The sequence below is a fragment of the Nerophis ophidion genome, linkage group LG08 (genome assembly GCF_033978795.1).
Source record: "Nerophis ophidion isolate RoL-2023_Sa linkage group LG08, RoL_Noph_v1.0, whole genome shotgun sequence".
NCBI classification, from domain to species: Eukaryota; Metazoa; Chordata; class Actinopteri; order Syngnathiformes; family Syngnathidae; genus Nerophis; species Nerophis ophidion.
This window is the reverse complement of record NC_084618.1, coordinates 35,680,032-35,700,574: the sequence shown is the minus strand read 5'-3', so window position 1 is coordinate 35,700,574 and position 20,543 is coordinate 35,680,032. Positions and strand designations below refer to the sequence as shown.

The window sequence follows — 20,543 nt, the reverse complement described above, 5'->3', positions numbered from 1 at the left end:
AGCTCTTCGGTGGCAAGGCCCCAGGGGTGGATGAGATCCGCCCGGAGTTCCTTAAGGCTCTGGATGCTGTGGGGCTGTCTTGGTTGACAAGACTCTGCAGCATCGCGTGGACATCGTGGGCGGTACCTCTGGATTGGCAGACCGGGGTGGTGGTCCCTCTCTTTAAGAAGGGGGACCGGAGGGTGTGTTCCAACTATCCTGGGATCACACTCCTCAGCCTTCCCAGTAAGGTTTATTCAGGTGTACTAGAGAGGAGGCTACGCCAGATAGTCGAATCTCGGATTCAGGAGGAACAGTGTGGTTTTCGTCCTGGTCGTGGGACTGTGGACCAGCTCTATACTCTCGGCAGGGTTCTTGAGGGTGCATGGGAGTTTGCTCAACCAGTCTACATGTGCTTTGTGGACTTGGAGAAGGCATTCGACCGTGTCCCTCGGGAAGTCCTGTGGGGAGTGCTCAGAGAGTATGGGGTATCGGATTGTCTTATTATGGCAGTCCGCTCCCTGTACGATCAGTGTCAGAGCTTGGTCCGCATTGCTGGCAGTAAGTCGGACACGTTTCCAGTGAGGATTGGACTCCGCCAAGGTTGCCCTTTGTCACCGATTCTGTTCATAACTTTTATGGACAGAATTTCTAGGCGCAGTCAAGGCATTGAGGGGTTCCGGTTTGGTGGCCGCGGGATTGGGTCTCTGCTTTTTGCAGACGATGTGGTCCTGTTGGCTTCATCTGGCCGGGATCTTCAGCTCTCACTGGATCGGTTCGCAGGTGTGAAGCGGCCGGAATGAGAATCAGCACCTCCAAATCCGAGTCCATGGTTCTCTCCCGGAAAAGGGTGGAGTGCCATCTCCGGGTTGGGGAGGAGACCCTGCCCCAAGTGGAGGAGTTCAAGTACCTAGGAGTCTTGTTCACGAGTGGGGGAAGAGTGGATCGTGAGATCGACAGGCGGATCGGTGCGGCGTCTTCAGTAATGCGGACGTTGTACCGATCTGTTGTGGTGAAGAAAGAGCTGAGCCTGAAGGCAATGCTCTCAATTTACCGGTCGATCTACGTTCCCATCCTCACCTATGGTCATGAGCTTTGGGTCATGACCGAAAGGATAAGATCACGGGTACAAGTGGCCGAAATGAGTTTCCTCCGCCGTGTGGCGGGGCTCTCCCTTAGAGATAGGGTGAGAAGCTCTGTCATCCGGGAGGAACTCAAAGTAAAGCCGCTGCTCCTCCACATCGAGAGGAGCCAGATGACGTGGTTTGGGCATCTGGTCAGGATGCCACCCGAACGCCTCCCGAGGGAGGTGTTTAGGGCACGTCCAACCGGTAGGAGGCCACGGGAAAGACCCAGGACACGTTGGGAAGACTATGTCTCCCGGCTGGCCTGGGAACGCCTCGGGATCCCCCGGGAAGAGCTAGACGAAGTGGCTGGGGAGAGGGAAGTCTGGGCTTCCCTGCTTAGGCTGCTGCCCCCGCGACCCGACCTCGGATAACCGGAAGAAGATGGATGGATGGATGGATATGGGAATTAATGGGGAATTAAAATAATTATATATTATTGGGCTCTTGTCTATATGCTGCTGCATGTTTTTGGCCTTTTTGAGGTCGCTCTTTGCGCAGTATTTGCAAATGTACAAAGTGAGTGAGTGAGTGAATTATATTTATATAGCGCTTTTTCTCTAATGACTCAAAGCGCTTTACATAGTGAAACCCAAATATATAGCTTTTCCGCTTACATTGGTTGGGGTAAAATGTCTCCACACATCAGGTGGTGTACGTGGCTTAATTCTGTTTATATTTATTTATTCTTGTAAAACATTAATGCAAGCCACACACAGATATAAATAGTCAACTAAACAATTGGAGTAGTCTTTAAAAATATTTTACTGATAAAGACAAATGAATAGAAATAGTCTAGATGAAAAAATGAACACTCAATCAGTTTGCTAAATCAAACTTTAACCTACGTTCTTGTGTGACAACAGAATGGCTAGCAGAACAGGATGCAGAAGAAACTACACCTTTTGATTTAGTCTTTGCTAGTTGAACTTTACAGATCACAAAAAAAGGTAAAATCGGATCGCTAACGTTGTTAGCATAAATGAATGGGATTTAACATAGAGAAAATTAGCATCATGGCTCACTGAGAAATATTTTCGGTTCATTATGAGACTGTGGTGGTACATAAATCTAGCTAGCTAGAGATAATGGCCCCAAAATCCTTTAACAAGTACAGGAACAGTTGATTAAATTATTTAATTATAGTATTTAATTAAAATTGAATACCATAGATCAAATATATTTTCCCCAGTAATATCATCAAAACTCACCTGACTGGATGAAGTCCTTGGGCTCAAATACTAGTGTGGCCTCAATAGCCCTGCTGTGGTGTGTAGCATGCTGGGAATTATCTGTGCATGTGTTGGAAGAATGAAATTATACTGAATTTGCATTAAATCAGGTTGTTTTAGCTAATAATGTAAATGGGGTATACTTGTATAGCGCTTTTCTACCTTTTTGAAGGAACTCAAAGTGCTTTGACACTATTTCCACATTCACACACACATTCACACACTGATTGTGGGAGCTGCCACGCAAGGCCCTAACCAGGACCCACCAGGAGCAAGGGTGAAATGTCTTGCTCAAGGACACAACGGACGGGACTAGGATGGCAGAAGCTGGGGATTGAACCAGGAACCCTCAGGTTGCTGGCTCAGCCACTCTCCCCCCAATCATGCTGCAAGATCTAGCATGTTGCATTCAATGTTTATTCCCATTAATTTCCCATTGATTCCCGTTAATTCCTGTTAATGCCCATTGAAAGTTTCCAAAATGTAATATTCCAGGAATTTTGCAACCCTATTTACAACACTGCGGATAGACATTAACCGGTAGCTAGCTAGCCAGGTCTTAAAGAACCTCTTCCTGAGGGCGTTTCCGTGTTTTAACGTCACCTTTATTTTTAGTTAATAAGCCAAAATGTGTCTGTTTTCCCTCTTTGCTGTCTACACACTGTCTGCTTGTAATTACACCGTGATTGTGTGCTGCCGCGAACATGCTCGTCTGAATGACACAACATATATGATTAATTAGTATAGTACTATACTAATACCTGTATTGAGAGTTGATTGTTTTATTTTCTTTTATTTGTTGGTTTCACTGTCTTTTAGTTAAAGGGGAACATTATCACCAGACCTATGTAAGCGTCAATATACAGTATACCTTGATGTTGCAGAAAAAAGACCATATGTTTTTTTAAAGGGGAACATTATCACAATTTCAGAAGGGTTAAAACCAATAAAAATCAGTTCCCAGTGGCTTATTTTATTTTTCAAAGTTTTTTTACCCATCATGGAATATCCCGAAAAAAAGCTTTAAAGTGCCTGATTTTCGCTATCTTTAAATCTATCGTCCATTTTCCTGTGACGTAATTTAGTGATGCCAAAATGGCGGATAGCACAGCAAGATATAGCGACATTAGCTCGGATTCAGACTCGGATTTCAGTGGCTTAAGCGATTCAACAGATTAAGCATGTATTGAAACGAATGGTTGGAGTATGGAGGCAGACAGCGAAAACGAAATTGAAGAAGAAACTGAAACATTGAGCAAATAGCTATTGACGCTATTCGGCGATTCCCTTCAATCGAAGTGTCGCAGGATGTCCATACATCTCTGTGCCATGTCTGCCTTAACATCGCCGGTAAAATGTGGAGACAAAACGATCGGGACTTTCGCATCTTGTGACACTGGAGCAACTTAAATCCGTCGATTGGTAAGTGTTTGTTTGGCATTAAATGTGGGTGGAGAAAAAGGCTGGATACAAATATAGCTACAAATGTACATACAGCTAGCCTAATTAGCATGTTATCATCGATTAGTATGCCGTGCTGATCAAAGCACACTCCACGTAAGTCTACTTGAATCCGTCCCTGATCGTGTTGTTACACCCTCCGACAAGACACAGACGAGGCATGATGTCTCCAAGGTACAGAAAACAGTCGAAAAAATGGAAAATAACAGAGCTGATTAGACTCGATGTTTGTAATGTGTTTGAGAAAATGGTGGACTGACTACCTTAGGTGACGTCACGTTGTGACGTCATCGCTCTTAGAGCAAATAATAGAAAGGCGTTTAATTCGCCAAAATTCACCCATTTAGAGTTCGGAAATCGGTTAAAAAAATATATGGTCTTTTTTCTGCAACATCAAGGTATATATTGACGCTTACATAGGTCTGGTGATAATGTTCCCCTTTAACCGATTTCCGAACTCTAAAAGGGTGAATTTCAATTGATAGCCTGTCGAGCGATAACATTTTACCCGTGACGTCACAACATGAAACAATCTGCCATTTTCTCAATCTTATTAAACGCACCAAGTCAAATTAGCTCTGTTATTTTCCGTTTTTTCGACTGTTTTCCCATACCTTGGAGACATCATGCTTCGTCGGTGTGTTGTCGGAGGCTGTAACAACACGAACAGAGACGGATTCAAGTTGCACCAGAGGTCAAAAGATGCGAAAGTCCCCCGTTTGTTCCGCACACTTTACCGACAACAGCTGTGCTACGACAGAGATGGCAAGAATGTGTGGATATCCTGCGACACTCAAAGCAGATGCATTTCCAACGATAGAGTCAACAAAATCTGCAATATTGGAAAATAGACCACCACTGAATCTGCCGGAGTGCGAGCTATTCAGGGACTACGGCAGTCTCCTACCGCAGACGAGCGAGGTAAACCCCTTGGATATGTTGGCTATGACGCGATTAATGCCACTTCTTTTTCTGTCTCAATTTCTCCACCAAACTTATAACGTTGTGCATGAATGCACAAAGGTGAGTTTTGTTGATGTTATCGACTTATGTGGAGTGTCCTAAACAGACATATTTGGTCACGGCATGACTGCAAACTAATCGATGCTAACATGTTATTTAGGCTAGCTGTATGTACACATTGCATCATTATGCCTCATTTGTAGCTACATTTGCATCCAGCCTTTCCCTCCACCCACATTTAATGCCAAACAAACACATACAAATCGTTAGTTAGAAGGCGATCGCCGAATTCGTCCTCGCTTCCTCCCGTGCCGCTGTCTGTCGGGATATGGCTCTATAGCTTCAGTTTCTTCTTCAATTTTATTTTCGATACCTGCCTCCACACTCCAACCATCCGTTTCAATACATGCGTAATCTGTTGAATCGCTTACGCCGCTGAAATCCGAGTCTGAATCCGAGCTAATATCGCTATACCTTTCTGTGCTATCCGCCATGTTTGTTTCTGGTTGGTCATGCTGTGACGTCACAGGATAATGGACAGGTGGATATAACGACGGTTAAAATCAGGCACTTTGAAGCCTTTTTTCAGGATATTGCGTGATGGGTAAAATTTTGAGAAAAACTTCAAAAAATTAAATAAGCCACTGGAACTGATTTTTATTGGTTTTAACCCTTCAGAAAGTGTGATAATGTTCCCCTTTAAAGACCGAAACAGCCAGACTAGTCTTGCTCTAAGATTACCGGAGTAAAACTAAGACACTTAAACTTCTTCCTCCAAAAGCATGTTCTCCTCCCTGAGCCATGTCCTTGTGGGTGAATGATATTATCATTGCCCAATTCTAACCAACTGTAATATTTTACATTTTACCAATTTCATTTTGTTACACTCGGTCAAACTGTTTTTCGAATGCTTGAATAACTCTGCTCCCCAATTGCTCTGCAAGGCAATAACAAGACTGCAAAGTGGTACCAGACCTACCACCCTGAGCAACGTCAACAGGCAACTGTTCTGTTCCATTCCGTAGAATATCTTTTGCCCAGACTTCCATCTCAATTAAAGGAACACAACTATGGAACTCTCTACCTGACACTTTAAAAAGTATACCTGCACTTGTCACTTTCAAAAACAAACACAAATGTGGCTAGTTGAGCCACAATCGTGTTCCCATGTTTAGTTTTTACTATTTTTTTACTAACTTGTCGTTATTTAGTTTGCACTTGGTCTGTATTATAACTATCATCATTATTATCCACTCCTCTCTGCCTCATTCTTTTTATTTTCCTGTTTTAATGACGTTAGATCTGTGTGGTTGTTGTTGCTGTTGTTGTTAGGGACAAGTGTTGTAAATTAGCTTTGGCTACAAACACTATGATGCATACATTGGATGACTGTTTCAGATATCTATGTTTCTATATCTATTTCAAATAAACCAGAAAGAAAAAAATCTCTTTATTGCCTTCAGGGCGACAGGATGCCAAGCCTACGTGGAAAACTAATAACTTTTCCAGATCATTCGTCCCCTTTACGCTCAGATTCTTCAGCTTTTACATGTTTCAGAGTGTTGTATTGTTGTACTGTTTATAAGTACATTATTTACTATAAGTAAATTATTTACTATATTTATTGTTGGGCCATGTGTAGTAGAGATGCGCGGATAGGCAATTATATCATCCGCAACCGCATCACCAAAGTCGTCATCCACCCGCCGTCCACCCGAACCAACATTTCATCAGAACCGCAACCGCCCGTTGAAATACATCAGAGGTCGGCCACCTTTACCACTCAAAGAGCTATTTAAACCCGTTTCACAGAGTAAAGATAACGATGGGAGCCGCTAACGTTCTCGCGAATATATCCAATGGTGTTCATCCTGATGACAAGAATAAGGGCGTGCTGTGAAGCCATTGCCTTTGACACCTTCAACAACATTTACAAACCAATTGTTAGTCCAGCAAAATGTTGTATGCAGCTTCCGCAATCACATGTACAAGATTGAAAGAAATACTGGGTGATACATAGTACAGTGATGGTTGTGATATACACAATTTTAACACTCTTACTAATATGCGCCACGGTGTGAAGCCACACCAAACAAGAATGACAAACACATTTCGGGAGAACATCCTCACAGTAACACAACATAAACGCAACACAACAAATACCCAGAATCCTTTGCATCCGTGACACATCCTGAATATATTTCACACCCCCGCAACCCCAACCCCGCCCACCTTACCGACGCACTGGGGGGTGGGGGGATTTGCTGTTAGCGGGGTGTATAAAATAGTCAGGGTTTGTCATGGATGCAAAGGAATCTGGGTATTTGTTGTCTTGTGTTTATGTTGTGTTACTGGGAGATGTTCTCCCGAAATGTGTTTGTCATTCTTGTTTGGTGTGGCTTCACAGCGTGGCGCATATTACTAAGAGTGTTAAAATTGTTTATATCACAACCATTAGTGTACTCTGTGTCAACCAGTATGCCTTGCAGTCGTGTGCGTGTGTCTGGGGAAGACACACACAACATGTTGCTGGACTGACAAACAGATCGTACATGCTGTAGAAGGCGACAGAGCCAATGGCTTCATAGCACGCCTTAATACTTATTAACTGGGTGACTGCCGGCAGTCATTCTACAGAATGTTTGCGTCTCCTATTGTCTTCTTCACTTTGTGACACAGGTCCTAAATGGCTCTTTGAATGGTAAAGGATATCGATCCCTGGACCATGTATATCAAATATTTCCGAATGGTTCAACCGCCACCCGCCCGAATCTAATTAAAATCTATTTTTTCGTCATGTCACCCGCCCGACCCGCGGTGTCATCCGCGGACTCCACGGATGACACCGCAAACCGCGCATCTCTAGTGTGTAGGCTTGGAGAACCACAACAACATTCTGCTCCAAATGAATTGTGCCTTGAGGGATTAATGAAGTTGTCTGAATTGAATATTTCTGTCCAGATGTTGGATACTTCTTCCTCATGTTGGATGCTCTTCAATGTTTCTTTCCAAAATGTTGGGCGTTTTTCTGCATCTTTCTGTCCAGATGTCGGATGTTTTTGCACCTTTCTGTCTAGATGTTGAATAGGCTATTACAGTACATGTTTCTGTCCTGATGTTAGATCTTCTTCCATATGTCTGTCCAGATGTTGGATGTTCTTCCACATGTACAGATCTGGTGGATGCTTTTCGACATGTTTCGGTCTAGATGTTGGATTTTCTACCACATTTTTGTCCAAATGTTGGGTCTATTTCCGATTGTTTCTTTCCAAATGTTGTTGCACATGTGTTTGTCTAAATGTTGGATGTTCATCCTCATCGTCCACATGTCCAATGTTTCTGTCCAACTGTTGGATGTTCTTCCACGTTTGTCCAGATGTTGGATATCCTCCCACCTGTTTCTGTCGATATGTTTGATGTTATTTCACATGTTCATATGTTGGATGTTCCTTTACATGTTTCTGTCCAGATGTCGGAAGTTCTTCCACATGTCTGTCCAGATGTTAGATGTATTTCCACATATAAATATTATGGATGTTCTTCCACATTTGCAGCGGTAGGATGTTCTTTTACACGTTTCTTTCCAGATGTCAGAATTTTTTCAAATGTTTCTTTCCAGATGTTGGATGATTTTTCCCGCATATTTCTTTCCAGATATTGGTGGTTCTTCATTTGTCTGTTTAGGTGTTGGATGCTCTTCCACATTATTATGTGAATATGTTAGATGTTGTTCTAAAGGTTTCTGTCCAGATGTCAGATGTTCTTCCAGATGTTTCTGTCCAGTTCTTCTTCATGTCCACATGTTGGATGTTCTTCAATGTTTCTTTGCAGATGTTGGGCGTTTTACCCCATGTTTCTGTCCAGATGTTGGATGTTCTTCCACATGTCCAGATTTGGAATATTCTTTCACCTGTTTCTGTCCAAATGCTGGACGTTTTTTCACGTTTCTGTCCAGATGTCGGATGTTCTTGCACGTTTATGTCTAGATGTTGAATAGGCTTACACATGTTTCTGTACTGATGTTAGAGCTTCTTCCATATGTCTGTCCAGATGTTGGATGTTCTTCCACATGTCTGTCCAGATATTGAATGTTCTTCCCCATGTCAAGATGTTGGATGTTCTTCCACCTGTACAGATGTTGGATTCTTTTTGACATGTTTCTGTCTAGATGTTGGATTTTTTTCCACATTTCTGTTCAGATGTTGGATGTTAATCCACATGTCTATCCATATGACGGATGTTATTCCACATGTCCAGATGTTCTTCCACATGTACAGATGTTGGATGGTTTCTGACATGTTTCTGTCCAGATGGTGGATTTTCTTCCACGTTGTTTTTCACATGCATGTTTCCTTCCAAATGTTGTTCCACATGTGTCTGTCTAAATGTTGGATGTTCATCCTCATGTCCGCATGACCAATGTTTCTGTCCAGCTGTTTGGTGTTCTTCCACGTTTGTCTAGATGTTGGATGTTCTCCCACATGTGTTGTCCATATGTTTGATGTTATTTCACATGTTCAGATGTTGGCTGTTTCTCCACATGTTTCTGTCCAGATGTTGGCTGTTCTTCCACAAGCTTTTTTTCTGATGTTGGAAGCTCTTCCACTAGTCTGTCCAGATGTTGGATGTGTTTCCACATATCAGTATTATGGATGTTTTTCCACATTTCCAGATGTAGGATGTTCTTTTACACGTTTCTTTCCAGGTGTCACCTGTTTCTGTTCAAATGATGGACCTTTTTCCACGTTTCTGTCCAGATGTCGGATGTTCTTGCACATTTCAGTCCAGATGTTGAATATTCTTATACATGTTTCTGTCCTGATGTCAGAGCTTGTTCCACATGTCTGTACAGATGTTGGATGTTTTTCCACATGTCTGTCCATATATCAGATGTTCTTCCACATGTCCAGATGTTGGATGTTCTTCCACATGCATAGATGTTGGATGCTTTTTGACTTGTTTCTGTATAGATGTTGGATTTTCTTCCACATGTCTGTCCAGATGTTGGTTGTTATTCCAAATGTCTGTCCACATGTCCGGAGGTTTGTCAACGTGTACAGATGTTGGATGGTTTTCGACATGTTTCTGTCTAGATTTCGGATTTTCGAATTGTTGTCCAAATGTTGTGTCTTTTTTTGCACGTTTTTTCCAAATGTTGTTCCACATGTGTCTGTCTAAATGTTCGATGTTCGTCCTCATGTCCTCATGTCCACACGTCCAATGTTTCTGTCCAGTTCTTGGACGTTCTCCCACATGTTTCTATCCATATGTTGGATGTTCCTTTACATGTTTTTGGCCTAATGTTGGATGTTCTTCCACATGTCCGTCCAGATGTTGGATGTTCATTTACACCTTTCTTTCCAAATGTCAGGCATTTTTCCAAATGTTTCTTTCCAGATGTTGGATGTTTTCCCCACATATTTATTTCCAGATGTTGGTTGTTCTTCATGTGGCCGTTTAGGTGATGGATGTTCTTCCACATGCATCCCTCCAGATGTTGGATGTTGTTCCACATTACTATGTGCAAATGTTGCATGTTGTTCTAGACACATCTGTCCAAATGTTGAATATTCTGTTACATGTTTATGTCAATATTTTGATGTTCTTGCACATGTTTCTGCTCCATTGTTGGATGTTATTCCATTTGTGCAGAGGTTGACTGTCATTCCACGTTTCTGTCCGGATGTAAGATGTTTTTTCACATGTTTCTGTTCAGATGTTGGATGTTCTTCCATATGTCCAGATGTTGAATGTTCTTTCACATGTTTCTGTCCAAATGTTGGATGTTTTTCCATGTCTCTGTCCCGATGTCGGATGTTCTTGCACGTCTCTGCCCAGATGATGAATAGGCTACACATGTTTCTGTCCTGATGTTAGACCTTCTTTAACATGTCTGTCCAGATGTTGGATGTTCTTCCACATGTATGTCCGGATGTTGAATGTTCTTCCACATGTCCAGATGTTGGATGTTCTTTCACATGTACAGATGTTGTGGATGCTTTTCGACATGTTTCTGTCTAGATGTTGGATTTTCTTCCAAGTTTCTGTCCAAATTTTGGGTCTTTTTACGCATGTTTGTTTTTACAAATGTAGTTCCACGTGTTTAAAAATGTTGGATTTTCATCCTCATGTCTACATATCCAATGTTTCTTTCCAGATGTTGCACATTATTTTACATGTTTGTGTCCAGCTGTTGGATGTTCTTTCATGTTTGTCCAGATGTTGGATGTTCTCCCACATGTTTCTGTCCAGATGTTGGATGTTATTTCACATGTTCAGATGTTGCATGTTCTTCCACATGTTTCTGTACTGATGTTGGATGTTTTACCACACGTCTTTCTAGATGTTGGATGTTCTTTCATATGTTCAGATGTTAGATATATTTCCACATATCAAAATGTTGGATGTTCTTTAACATTTCCAGATGTAGGATGTTCTTTTACATGTTTATTTCCAGATTTCAGGAATTTTTACAAATATTTCTTTCCAGATCTTCAATTTTTTTCTGCATATTTCTTTCCAGATGTTCATTGTTCTTCATGTGTTTGTTCAGGTGTTTGATGTTCTTCTACAGATGTTGTTTCACGTTATTATTATTATATTATACATTATGTGCAGATGTTGGATGGTTTTCTACATCTTTCCGTAGAAATGTTGGATTTACTTTCACATGTTTCTATCCAGGTGTTGGATATTATTTCACGTTTCTGTCCAGATGTTGGATGTTCACGCACATGTTTCTGTCCCTATGTTGGATGTTTTTCCATGTGTCTGTCCAGATGTTGGCTGTTCTTCCACATGTCTGTTCAGATGTTGGATGTTCTTTCATGTATCCAGATGTTTTACTTATATTTCCACATTTCCAGGTGTAGGATGTTCTTTTACATGTTTCTTTCCAGATGTCAGGTATTTAAAAAAAATATTTATTTCCAGATGTTGGTTGTTCTAAATGTTTCTGTTCAGGTGTTGGATGGTCTTCCACATGTGTCTCTCCAAATGTTTAATGTTGTTCCACACTATTATGTCCAAATGTTGGATTCTGTTTTACAAACCCCGTTTCCATATGAGTTGGGAAATTGTGTTAGATGTAAGTATAAACGGAATACAATGTTTTGCAAATAATTTTCAACCCATATTCAATTGAATGCACTACAAAGACAAGATATTTGATGTTCAAACTCATAAACTTTATTTTTTTTTGCAAATAATACCTTACAATTTAATGGCTGCAACACGTGCCAAAGTAGTTGGGAAAGGGCATGTTTACCACTGTGTTACATCACCTTTTCTTTTAACAACAGTCAAAAAAAAGTTTGGGATTTGAGGAAAATAATTGTTGAAGCTTTGAAAGTGGAATTCTTCCCCATTCTTGCAGATTAAGTTGTTCAACAGTCCGGGGTCTTGTTGTCGTATTTTACGCTTCATAATGCGGCACACATTTTCGATGGGAGACAGGTCTGGACTGCAGGCGGGCCAGGAAAGTACCCGCACTCTTTTACTACGAAGCCACGCTGTAGTAACACATGGCTTGGCATTGTTTTGCTGAAATAAGCAGGGGCGTCCATGATAACGTTGCTTGGATGACAACATATGTTGCTCCAAAACCCGTACGAACCATTCAGCATTATTGGTGCCTTCACAGAGGTGTAAGTTACCCATGCCTTGGGCACTAATACACCCCCATACCATCACAGATGCTGGCTTTTGAACTTTGCGCATAGAAAAATCCTGATGGTTATCTTCCTCTTTCTTCCGGAGGACACCACGTCCACAGTTTCCAAATATAATTTGAAATGTGGACTCGTCAAACAACAGAACACTTATCCACTTTGCATCAGTCCATCTTAGATGAGCTCGGGCCCAGCAAAGCCGGCGGCGTTCCTGTGTGTTGTTGATAAATGGCTTTCGCTTTGCATAGTAGAATTTTAATTTGCAATTACAGATGTTGCGACCAACTGTAGTTACTGACAGTGGTTTTATGAAGTGTTCCTGAGCCCATGTGGTGATATCCTTTACACACTGATGTCGGTTATTGATGCAGTACAGCCTGAGGGATCAATAGTCCGTAATATCATCGCTTACGTGCAGTGATTTCTCCAGATTCTCTGAACCTTTTGATTATTTTACGGACCGTAGATGGTAAAATCCCTAAATTCCTTGCAATAGCTTGTTGAAAAATGTTGTTCTAAAACTGTTGGACAATTTGCTTACAAATTGGTGACCCTCGCCCCATCCTTGTTTGTGAATTACTTAGCATTTCATGGAAGCTGCTTTTATACCCAATCATGGCACCCACCTGGTCCCAATTAGCCTGCACACCTGTGGGATGTTCCAAAAAAGTGTTTGATGAGCATTCCTCAACTTTATCAGTATTTATTGCCACCTTTCCCAACTTCTTTGTCACGTGTTGCTGGCATCAAATTCTAAAGTTAATGATTATTTGCACACAAAAAAATGTTTATTAGTTTGAACATCAAATATGTTGTCTATGTAGCATATTCAACTGAATATGGGTTGAAAATGATTTGCAAATCATTGTATTCCGTTTAGGGCTTTACGGTGGCAGAGGGGTTAGTGCGTTTGCCTCACAATATGAAGGTCCTGAGTAGTCTGGGAATCAATCCTGGGCTCGGGATCTTTCTGTGTGGAGTTTGCATGTTCTCCCCATGAATGCGTGGGTTCCCTCCGGGTACTCCGGCTTCCTCCCACCTCCAAAGACATGCACCTGGGGATAGGTTGATTGGCAACACTAAGTTGGCCCTAGGCCCTAGTGTGTGAATATGAGTGTGAATGTTGACTGTCTATCTGTGTTGGCCCTGTGATGAGATGGCGACTTGTCCAGGGTGTACACTGCCTTCCGCCCGATTGTAGCTGAGATAGGCACCAGCGCCCCCCGCAACCCCAAAGGGAATGAGCGGTAGAAAATGGATGGATGGATGGATTCCGTTTATATTTACATCTAACACAATTTCCCAACTCATATGGAAACGGGGTTTGTCCATGTTTCTGTTCAAATGTTGGATATTCTTTCACATGTTTGTGTCCAGATGTTCTTGCACAGGTTTCTGCCCTGATGTTGCATGTGTTCAGATTGGTCAAATGAAAAAAGCGTGGCCACGGTGTTCATTTTGATTTGATACAAGTGTGTGTTGGTAAAGTGGCCGTGCTAGTAACTTGAGGGTTCCAGGTTCGATCCCGCTTCCGCCATCCTAGTCACTGCCGTTGTGTCCTTGGGTAAGACACTTTACCCACCTGCTCCCAGTGCCACCCACACCGGTTTAAATGTAACTTAGATATTGGGTTTTACAATGTAAAGCGCTTTGAGTCACTAGAGAAAAAGCGCTATATAAAATAATTCAATTCACTTCACCTTACATCTCCTCCATGTCTCGTTGCAGGGTCTCCTCGCCTCATCAGGTGAAACGTAGCGACAGCCGGGCCCCTCCCCTCTCCTTCCCCCGCCAGCGGTCACGACCCTCCCTCCTAATCCCTGCCTGGCCTCACCTGCTAAACCCGATCCGACAGCGACCACTGGCCCCGCCTTTACCCCATGGTGGCCCCAAGGCCCGCCTCTCACCTTTCACTGCTGTTGGCTGTCCTGGCCTGTACGGGGCCTGTCCGCCCCTCGCCCCCCCTGCTGCTCCGGCCCCGGGAGAGAGAGAGGGACTCGGGTGGCGTCAACATCGCCGTGGTCCACTCTGGCTCCTCCCTGCTCCCGGAGACGGCCGCGGTGGGAGGCGCGGGGGCCGGTGAGTCGGGGCCGGGGCAGGGGCCCGGTCTCGGAAACGGCCCAGGAGGTGGCGGCGGCGGCGGCGGAGAAAGGGGAGTGATGGATACAGCCTCGTTGTCTGGAGCGGTGGCCATGGCGGCGTTCTCCTCATCCTCCTCGCTAGCGGCGCTGGTCGGGGAGCTGGTGATGACGCCGTCGGGCCAAGCTAACGTGATCTACCTGGCGGTGAACGAAAGCAGCCCAGGAAGTCTCCTGTTGCAGTTGTGTGAGCTGCTGGCCACCACGCCGCTGCAGGTATCGATGCACATCACACACACACACACACACACACACGCGCACACACACACACACACACACACACACACACACACACACACACACACACACACACACACACACACACACACACACTCACACACACAGGGTGATGCCATTGTAATTGTGACTGAAGGAGTTAAGCATGCCTATTCTACATTTCTCTGAGCGTTCCTGGTTCTCCAGTGACAGTGAGACGTCCCCACAAAGGTGTTTGTTATTAAATCTTCCCACTCAGATCTCATTTGCATGTTGTCTGTGTAGCACATTTGCATATCAAGCGCTCCTCGGTGACAGCAGAGCTGTCAGTGTCACTTAGCATCAATTTACCCAGCTGGAACACCAGCGCCAGGTCACCATTCGCACGTTCGCCACAGAACACAGCTTTCTATGTGGTTTGGATTCTAGAACGTTCTCTTAGTTGCCACTGACAGCAAGGTTGTTGTCACTTCCAGGGTTTAGTTTTTGAGGAGGAGAGGCCGCCACCACCCAACCGCGCTCCCCTGGCCCCTATGCTGGAGTTTGTCTCGGCCCAGACTGGCGTTCCCGTGGTGGCGGTAGGGGGAGGGGCCAGCCTGGGAAGAGAACCGCAGGTAAAAAAGCTTGCTAATGCCACAGTAACACATATGTGCACGCTCAGCATCTTAAAAGTGCCCCCCTGCCACCACCAGGAGAGCGGCTCCATCTACCTGCAGTTCACCTGCTCCACCTCGCTGCAGCTGGAGGTCATCTTTGAGGTTCTGGAGGAGTACGACTGGACCGTCTTCTCGGTGGTCACCACGCGTCACCATGGTTACGAGGACTTCCTGGACATGGTGGAGGGAATGACGGACGGCTCCTTCATCGGCTGGGAGAGGAAGAGCGTGGTCATCCTCAACGTCACCGACGATCCGGGCGGAGCGCGGACCAAACGTCTGCTGAAAGAAAACGAAGCCCAGGTGAGGCGTGCACTTTGACCTTTAAGTGCTCACGTGATCAAACATACATTTAGTGAGTCTTCACTACTTTAATAAAACCGTCATATTTAATCAAATGCTTCTGTTTAATTATCTTTAAACCAACACAATACTTGCAATATGCTAATTTATTCAAAACACTTTTCATCTCTGCAAACCTGAATGTAATTATTTCTTAAAAAGCTCCTGTACATAACGTCTCACAGATTTAATTATGAAACACTTTTAGTTCAGCAACAGCAGAGTTCCGATTGTCTGGATTAAGCGTTAAAAAAAATAGACTTCAGTGCAGATGAACATATCTGACAGCAAACATTTGAAGTGGTCAAATTTTTAATTTTTTTTTGTCCTGTCGAGCTTCTCAGGTAAATCATATAGTTGATGTAAATGCCAATATCGGCTGTTCAGATTTACTTTACAAAAGAGAAGTGTAGGATACTTCTCTTGTTGCCTTATTTGAATTTGACTTCATTAAATGTATTCATATTATCATTTGGTACAGCCGGGCCGGAGAAGGAGGGGATGGAAAGAGGAAAAACGGAAGACAGAGGGGGAAATTGTGGGGATAAGAGGGGGATTAGACAGAGAGACAAAAACAACAACAGCAAATACAACAATAACAACAACAACAACAATAGAACAACACCAGCACATACAATATGTACAACTATGATCGTAAAAGTGATAGCAAATAAGCAGTTAGTGAAATAAATAATATAGTAATGACAATGAGCATTTTTACACTAAAACTGGAGCAATACAAATACCAATAGAAAAAGCGCTATTGATCATGAACAAAACCAATAGTTTACCTCTATTATCAACAATACAGTTGTTCAAATGCAACAATACGTATACATAATGATACCTAGAAAGATAACAAAAAAAATAAATAAACAAAATAAAAAAATAAAAAAAAGAAATACCGAAAGATGAAAGGGCAGAGAGAGAGGCAACCTATATTAATCTTGTAGATTGTTATAGTAACAATGGGTTAAGCTCTGTCAATATGCCTTGTGTTACCCAGTTTACCCTAGGGCAACAACGTTGATATATGTTTGATGAAACATGATTATATGCATGAGTGTATGTATGTATATGTACTTGTATATGAACAGAATGTGTATATGAATGTTTGTACAGTGAATGTACATGTACAGTATATGTATGTTTGTTTGTACAGTGAATGTATATGTACAGTATATGTATGTTTGTTTGTAGTGGTCAAAAATAAGAACTAAGAATACAAGAATGTAGCTCGAGGTGCATTGAGCACCATTACAATTACTACGTTTACATGCAAAAAAAAGCAATTACTGCGTGAATTAGGTTGAATCATCTTTTTAGAAACGCATGCAAACCCTTTGACTCATTTAAAGGGGCCTTATGATGAATTGTATCTATATTTAAAACACTTTATCTTTTAAAAGTGTAAACTGTATACGGACGTATCTTGAAGGCATCGTGGCAACACTATCAAAAATAAACTTCGGAAACATTATGTACTGTGTTTTTCAGATCATAGGTCACACCGGATTATAAGGCGCACTGCTGATGAGTGGGTCAATTCAGGCCTATTTTTATGCAAAAATTGCACCGGATAATAAAACCCACCAAAGGTGTTCTATTATGACTTTTTTTTCTACATTTAAAACACTGGTTCTTTTTTTGAAAATGTTGCATGGATTGGGTTTTACAGACCATTTCTATGTCGCTTTCTGGCCGTCTCTTAAGGATGAACAGTTTTGTGGGCGGTCTTATTTATGTGGCTCCACTTCAACAGGATCTTCTCTGTGTGAATCTTTGTTTTCCATAGCGAATCTACTGACATAGGCTACTTTATATTAGAACTGGCTACAGCAGAGGGTAATCTCGCCCCACCTGTTGTGTTTGCAATGTTTCCAAACATGCAGAAGACATCTGCCACTTTTCATGGGCATTTTAGACACAGTTCAAATTGCATCTGCTATAAAATTCACTTTTTTTTTTTAACACCCAAGGTGCGCTCATGGAAGAGAGGCTGCTCTTACTTGTACTCAAGACACAAATAGATGCATATTTCAAAAAGTTTAATTTCATATAGGAGATATGTTAACAATATATGCGTGGCGCAGTGGAAGAGTGGCTGTGTGCAACGCGAGTGTCCCGGGTTCAATCCCCACCTAGTACCAACCTCGTTATGTCCTGAGCAAGACACTTCACCCTTGTTCCTGATGGGTGCTGGTTAGCGCCTTGCATGGCAGCTCCCTCCATCAGTGTGTGAAAGTGTGTGTGAATGGGTAGATGTGGAAGTAGTGTCAAAGCGCTTTGAGTTCCTTTAAAGGCCTACTAGAAATGAGATTTTCTTATTTAAACGGGGATAGCAGGTCCATTCTATGTGTCATACTTGATCATTTCGCAATATCGCCATATTTTTGCTGAAAGGATTTAGTAGAGAAAATTGACGATAAAGTTCGCTCATTTTGGTACTTCCTGAAAAAGCCTCGCCTTTACCGGAAGTCGCAGATGATGACGTCGCATATCGATGGCTCCTCATATATTCACATTGATTTTAATGGGAGTCTCCAACAAAAGCAGTTATTCGGAGCGAGAAAACGACAATGTCCCTATTAATTGGAGCAAGGAAGAAAAATTTGTGTTTGAAGATATTGATAGCGATGGACTAGAAAAAAAATAAAAAAACGAGTTAAAAAAAACAAAACGCGATAGCATTGGGACGTATTCCGATGTTTTTAAAGACATTTACTAGGATAATTCTGGGAAATCCCATATCTTTCAATTGTGTTGCTAGTGTTTTAGTGAGTTAAATAGTACCTGATAGTCGGAAGGGTGTGTCCACGGCCGGGTGTTGACGCGCAGTGTCTCAGGCGAGTCGACGGCAGCTATGGACGGCACGAGCTCAGCTTTTATCCGGTACGAACTGACTTTTTAACCACACATTTCTCACTGAAACCTGCTGGTTGACATTTGGTCTGGATCCATGTCTGCTTGACCGCGCTCTGATCCATAGTAAATGTTCACCTCCGGGACTTTTAAACAAGGAATCACCGTGTGTTTGTGTGGCTAAAGGCTAAAGCTTCCCAACTCCATCTTTCTACTGTGACTTCTCCAATATTAATTGAACAAATTGCAAAAGATTCAGCAACACAGATGTCCAAAATACTGTGTAATTATGCCGTTAAAGCAGATGACTTTTAGCTGTGTGTGTGTGTAGCGCTCCTTCCTAAACCCTGTGACGTCACGCGTACACGTCATCATTACACAACGTTTTCAAAACGAAACTCCCGGGAAATTTAAAATTGTAATTTAGTAAACTAAAAAGGCCGTATTGGCATGTGTTGCAATGTTAATATTTCATCATTGATATATAAACTATCAGACTGCGTGGTGGGTAGTAGTGGGTTTCAGTAGGCCTTTAAGGTAGAAAAGCGCTATACAAGTACAACCCATTTATCATTTATATTATAACTTAAACGCCAAAACTCATCAATTACATTTGCGGTATAGCTCGGTTGGTAGAGTGGCCGTGCCAGCAACTTGAGGGTTCCAGGTCCGATCCCCGCTTGAGCCATCCTAGTCACTGCCGTTGTGTCCTTGGGCAAGACACTTTACCCATCTGCTCCCAGTGCCACCCACACTGGTTTAAATGTAACTTAGATATTGGGTGTCCCTATGTAAAAGCACTTTGAGTCACTAAAGAAAAGTGTTTTATAAATATAATTGACTTCACTTCACATTTGTTTTAATCAGCCCCTTGAGTCACCGAGCATGCAGCTATAATATTATAAGAATAAGGATGTTGCTGAGTATTGTCTAACATGTCTAATATTTTTTATTTCTGACAAACCATGCAAATATGTTGACACGCGTTTGACAGAAGATGCTCTGTCTGGAATCTCTCTTTGCAGCGGCGGCACCGATCCTGCAGCTGTCCGTGTAACTGTCAGTCTGCGCTTACTTTGAAATTGTGCTAAATATAACTGAAAACAGTGATTAGTGATAATAAATTACATTTCACGTGCTGTATAATATATTTGCATCTTCTCCTCCCTGGATTGTGGGTGTTTTGATAATCATCCTATATTTTGCACTACAATGAAGACTGGTACACAAAGTATATTATTATTATATTATTCTGCTCACGTCACAGATGCAATCCACTTTGCACACGTTTAGTAGATCAGCTTTCCGTGTGGTATAAAGTTTTAGTACACGCAAACCTTTAGTAAGTCGGGCCCTCTGTTTTTTAGACATCAAAATCGTTTCTGTTAGACGATTACAATTTTTAATCAGAATAATAATGATGATGTGCTAATTTGCACATTTTTACCAAATTTTGACAGCCCTAATTAAACATTACTGTCCGCACGTCCATCCATCCATCCATTTTCTACCGCTTGTCCCTCCTTGGGCCGCGGGGGGTGCCAGCCCATCCCAGCTGCACTCGAGTGGAAACAGGGTGCACCCTGGACAAGTTGCCACCTCATCACAAGGACAACACAGACAGACAGACAACGTTTACACTCACATTCACACACTAGGGCCAATTTCGTGTCGGCACGTAATAGATGCAAACATTTATGTAACTCTTAGCTATTAGCTAGACTGACCATAAGTCCGCTTTTCCCCGAACATGTCCTCCTTTGCGGGACTGTCCGGGGTGTCCGGGCGGGGTTTCGTAAGTGCCTCAAAGGTCCGGCGTTTTGTGTCAAGGTTGCGTGTATTTTCAATGTATTAATGGGGTTAAGACGGGGTTAAAAACAAAACCAATTGAGAAGGTGTG

At 42.5% G+C, this 20,543-nt stretch overlaps 1 protein-coding gene across 1 annotated transcript in view; it reads left to right on the top strand.

Annotated features, from left to right (window-relative positions):
* Positions 1-20,543, top strand: part of grin2da (glutamate receptor, ionotropic, N-methyl D-aspartate 2D, a) — a 361,767-nt gene that overhangs the window by 140,528 nt on the left and 200,696 nt on the right. The window contains exons 2-4 of the mRNA XM_061908412.1: positions 14,158-14,783; positions 15,260-15,397; positions 15,476-15,742. Of these exons, the coding sequence (XP_061764396.1) occupies positions 14,310-14,783; positions 15,260-15,397; positions 15,476-15,742 (879 nt within the window). The 5' untranslated portion in view covers positions 14,158-14,309. The remainder of the gene's footprint in view (positions 1-14,157; positions 14,784-15,259; positions 15,398-15,475; positions 15,743-20,543) is intronic.